We start from the raw sequence: 4,446 nt of genomic DNA on the forward strand, positions 1-4,446 counted from the left end.
ACATGCAGACAACTATTTGTTCTCCGCATGTATTCTCTGTGTGCACGTATCTCTATGCAAGCATGTACATTGTGTGCCTATTTAATGGATGCTTCTTGGAATAAAAATAGTTGCGAGTTAAGCGCTCCTGCAGTCTCCTCTTACTACTACTACTTCGGTTGCTTTTAACCTTTCCCATACATCCTTCTTAACTTATATATTCGTATATTACGCCATTTTATTATATTGACTCATTTAGTTCTTAAACAACGGCTACTATTAATTGAGAAAACATACGGTCTCTGTTTTCATACCTAGGACAATAGCCTGAAAGCCAAAAACTTGAACGTAAAACTTATAACAAGTACAGTGAAATTAATATCTGCTTACGATAGCTGCGAACGGGTGTGTAAGCTAGAAATGCCGCTTTCTCGAAGGAAATGTCACCATTTAGCTAAATAGCGAAAATATGTTTGATCAACCCATGCAGACAATTGTCACCATCCTGTCCGCTGTCCTTGCTTCCACCATGGCCGGTGGGGTCGGATACGGTGGACTTGGTTACGGAGGACTTGGTTATGGAGGCCTCGGTTACGGAGGACTTGGTTATGGAGGCCTTGGTTATGGTGGAGGCCTGGGAGCCGGCGGTGTAGGTGTCGGCAGCAGCGTGGCCCTCTTGCGTGGTGGACCCGGACTTTACAAGGCAGTGCCCGGTCCAGCCTTCCTGGTCAGGACGATCCACCAAGTTAACAAGCTGTCCAGTGGTGGAGCACTGGTCGCACACTCCGGCCTCGGAGCAGGATCGTACGTTGGAGGCGCCGGACTCGGCGGAGGCTACGGAGGTGGCCTGGGATATGGCGGCGGTTTGGGATATGGAGGTGGTTTGGGATACGGCGGCGGCTATGGATATGGTGGCTACGGTTACAAGGGCTGATTGCGCTGCTTGCAAGTACTCTAGCTTCTAGTTCGTTGTATAAGTTATTGCAAAGTGGTGAGCGACATCAAAATGGCTACGCCATCTCTGAGTTTTATTTGACTGGAATGCGTCAACAGCAGGCGTACTTCGAACAAAGTCGGCTGAAAGTGCGCTACTGCTACAACTACGCGAAGGTGCTTCGCATTCTTCATAAAAATCTGAAGCGTCACTACAGAGACAAAACATATTGATGGCTTCGAGTTAATAAGTCCTGAATTATTAAGTTCCGATTCAACCAGAACGCGTCTTCTGCTAATTATCATAAACCACCACGTAAAAAAATTCATCCAGCGGCAGTGTTTTTAGTGCATTCCCTCACTATTTAATTGGTCGTGAGCTGTGTTGCAGAAAGGATGTGCCGCTAGAAAACACAATCTTGAAACCATCAAATGAAGAAACGCCGTTTTGAGCACATGTGCATTTCGATGATAAATGTCAATAAAATGCCTACTTTGCCTTCACGGACATTTGCGTTGGGCTTCAGTTATTTATAAAATCAGCAAAAGAGCGCATAAAATTATCAAGAAAGCATTGTTTTATGCGCAAACCCTCTCTTACCTTCCATTCACAAATTTCTTAATTAGAGCTTTCTCTAGATGGATGACCAGGAACAGCATGTTGTTCATTGTTACTGCGCGCCAACGCAGTTGCTATTAGTTCCAAACTTTGAAGCCTTCTTGACTTCAGCACGAAATCTTTTCCCGTGTTTACGACACTTTACGTCAATTATGAAAAACTTCATTGTGAGGCAGTCTTAGTGCCCTCTATCTTGGTAATCCCTGGCCGTAAGGCAGTCCTGAAGCTGCACCCACCATTATCTTCCTGTCACCATTCCTCGCCCACGGCGAGCCCTTCGCAAACTTACTTGTCGACGTGATGCTCGCGTACACGTCCGTAATGTCCCATGCCGCTGGCAGGTGTCGATATGCGAATGGGGCGCGTATGAATTTTACGCACGGACACAGAGGTACACACGCTCACGCACACATACGCACAGGTTCAAGTGCTCTAGGACATAAGCGTGCGTATAACTGCTCCGTACCGGTGTGAAGAAAGGAAGGGTGTTTAAAAAAAATACATTTGCTACGATGTAAATGTTCTAGTGTTGTCAGGTGACGACTTCTTTTGCTTTCGTAAATAGCAATTTTTCACTTAGCAAAATTAAAGGCACACGCTGGTTTATAAGCATTCAATGCGACGAATATATTTGACGGACTTCCTTTATTTTACTGACTGCAGGGGCTTACGTAAGACATAAGTGACGGGTTCCCGCGAGATCAGACGCGTGGGATCCGCTGTATATCATACGAAAGCACTTGTTTTATGCGAACGGATAAAGCACGGAGGAAGAAGTAGGTTGCTTTCAGAATACGAATCCTTCTCTTATCGATAATTTGCGGCACGGAGGCAAGAAGAGCTCCTCGCAGAATGTGTCGAAGCGGCCCAAAGGAAGGAATATTTAACGATATGAACCTTAGCATCGCGTTTCCTTGGCTGGCGATGCACTTGAACATACAGGTATAAAATTTTGTAAAGCACCTCGCACGCGAAATCTTCATGAGGGGCAGTAACACGGGCACCGTTGTGCAGAAGCCGCTGGAGTGAGCAGCTTTGATGTCTTGTTTAGCTTGTAAATTATTTATATTTGCTCTAACAATGTTGTATTTGGAAAGAAGGTTGTCTTTATTGCTCATAACTAACAATTGTAAATTGCCAAATAGCAACTATTGTTAGATAACTCACCATTGAAACGACTTCCAAACATCGAAGTCCACAGTGCGTCGGCTGCCTCCAAACTCGAGGCTTGACGCCTTGCAGTAATGAAGGTGTGCAGGAAACAAAACACAGGAAGTGAATTCTCGACACCTTCGTAAAAGCTGTAAATCAATATTGTGATGGAGCCTCGACATGCATTCTTCGATCGGTTCCTGAGTGAAACTTATACGTTCAACCAATATGAAAAGGAATACCGTATTTGTGTTCAAAAAGGTAATTTCTGTTTTGTGTACTTGTAATGAGAAAGCATTCCATGAGGAGGATTATTCATCGCGAAAACAACATAGCAGTGGGCGACGGTCCGACTTGCACGCTTGATTGAAGAGATATTTGGTGCGTCCTTTCATACTGGGCGAGGCTGTACAACAAGTGCACTGGAGCAACTGCTTCCTTGCATTACATGAGCTCAAATCTAAACGTCATCGGTGTCTACACAAGCCTCATCGGCGCGCAAGAATTTTTTTCTTCTTGTAGTTCAGGGACTCCGTCAGTCTAGCTCGATTTTCAATGCGGAAGGGTAGGCTTCCATAAGCGAAAATGCTTTGTCAACCATTAGTATATGGCTGTAGCGCTGAATTGGTGCAGCTCTATCTGCCTTGTACAGCCCATACAATTTCAGAAGTGGTCCTTAGGCTCTGGTATTAGTCCACTCGTGAGGAACGTACACGGCAGAGTAGGCGACTTTGGTGCTCCATTTGCTCACACAACTCACCAGTGTGGCTTAGCGGCTGTGGCCTTCGGCCGTTGAAGAGAAGGGCCTGGTCTGGTTTGTGGACCACGGCAGCCGCATTTCAATTCAGGTGGAATGCAATGGTCTCGGCGGGCGCTAGTGAACTCTGATTCTCATTTTGCCCGGATTTCTCAATAGTGCTGAAGTGACTAGCGCAATAGTGGACACGGGACACTAAAACGGCGACAAGGACAAGCGCAAACTTCCAACTGGTGTTTATTACCAAAAGGTATTTATACACTCTCTCGCACACTTGATCATAATCAGTTGCAATCGTGCAAGACGACATGGTCATCACAAATAAACAAGAGCACACCATGACCGGGCCAAGCCTGAAGGCGGCATCCCCCATACAGACCCCAGGAATGAAAATTCTTTGGCAGTCAGCTTTAGGGATGGTTTCCTAACGCAGTTGCCTTCTGCGATAAAAAAATTGTGGTGTTTCACGTGCCAAAACCACTTTCTGATTATGAGGCATGCCGTAGTGGGTAACTCCGGAAATTTTGACCACCTGGGGTTCTTTAACGTGCACCTAAATCTAGATACACGGGTGTTTTCGCATTTCGCCCCCATCGAAATGCGGCCGCCGTGGGCGGAATTCGATACCGCGACCTCGTTCTCAGCAGCCTAACACCATAGCCACTGAGCAACCACGGCGGGTTCCTTCTGCGATAGCCGCTGCCTCAAGGTTGAGTCTAGTGTTTTCCTGCCCGTTGCTTGCTATTATTTCCGTTTTTTTTTTTCAAAGAATGCATGCCATGTGCGTTGGGAGCAATGAATCCCGAGGAAATGCGCTCTCCCTTTTTGAACTTTCTTACTATGTTCCTGTAGTCTCACGTTTAGGCACTTTCCCGTTTGTCCCTCCCAAAGCTGCCCGCAGGAGAAATGTATGCCATGCACTACTCCTCTTGAGCATTCGACCAAACCTTTCTGCGCGCAATGTTGCATGGTTTTGATTGCCTGCTGACAGGACTGGTTTTTGCGC

General features: G+C 46.2%; 1 protein-coding gene across 1 annotated transcript; it reads left to right on the top strand.

Annotated features, from left to right (window-relative positions):
• Positions 1-480: 480 nt before the first annotated feature.
• LOC142574380 (uncharacterized) lies at positions 481-1,126 on the top strand. The gene has a single exon (XM_075683477.1). The coding sequence runs from the start codon at positions 509-511 to the stop codon at positions 911-913; it is 405 nt and encodes a 134-aa protein (XP_075539592.1). The 5' UTR covers positions 481-508; the 3' UTR covers positions 914-1,126.
• Positions 1,127-4,446: the final 3,320 nt, after the last annotated feature.

Source organism: Dermacentor variabilis, chromosome 3 (assembly GCF_050947875.1).
Source record: "Dermacentor variabilis isolate Ectoservices chromosome 3, ASM5094787v1, whole genome shotgun sequence".
In the NCBI taxonomy this organism is placed as follows: domain Eukaryota; kingdom Metazoa; phylum Arthropoda; class Arachnida; order Ixodida; family Ixodidae; genus Dermacentor; species Dermacentor variabilis.

What these genes read in the sequence shown, in the direction of transcription:
- LOC142574380 (XM_075683477.1), top strand. Translation starts at nt 509, where the DNA reads ATGGCCGGTGGGGTCGGATACGGTGGACTTGGTTACGGAGGACTTGGT.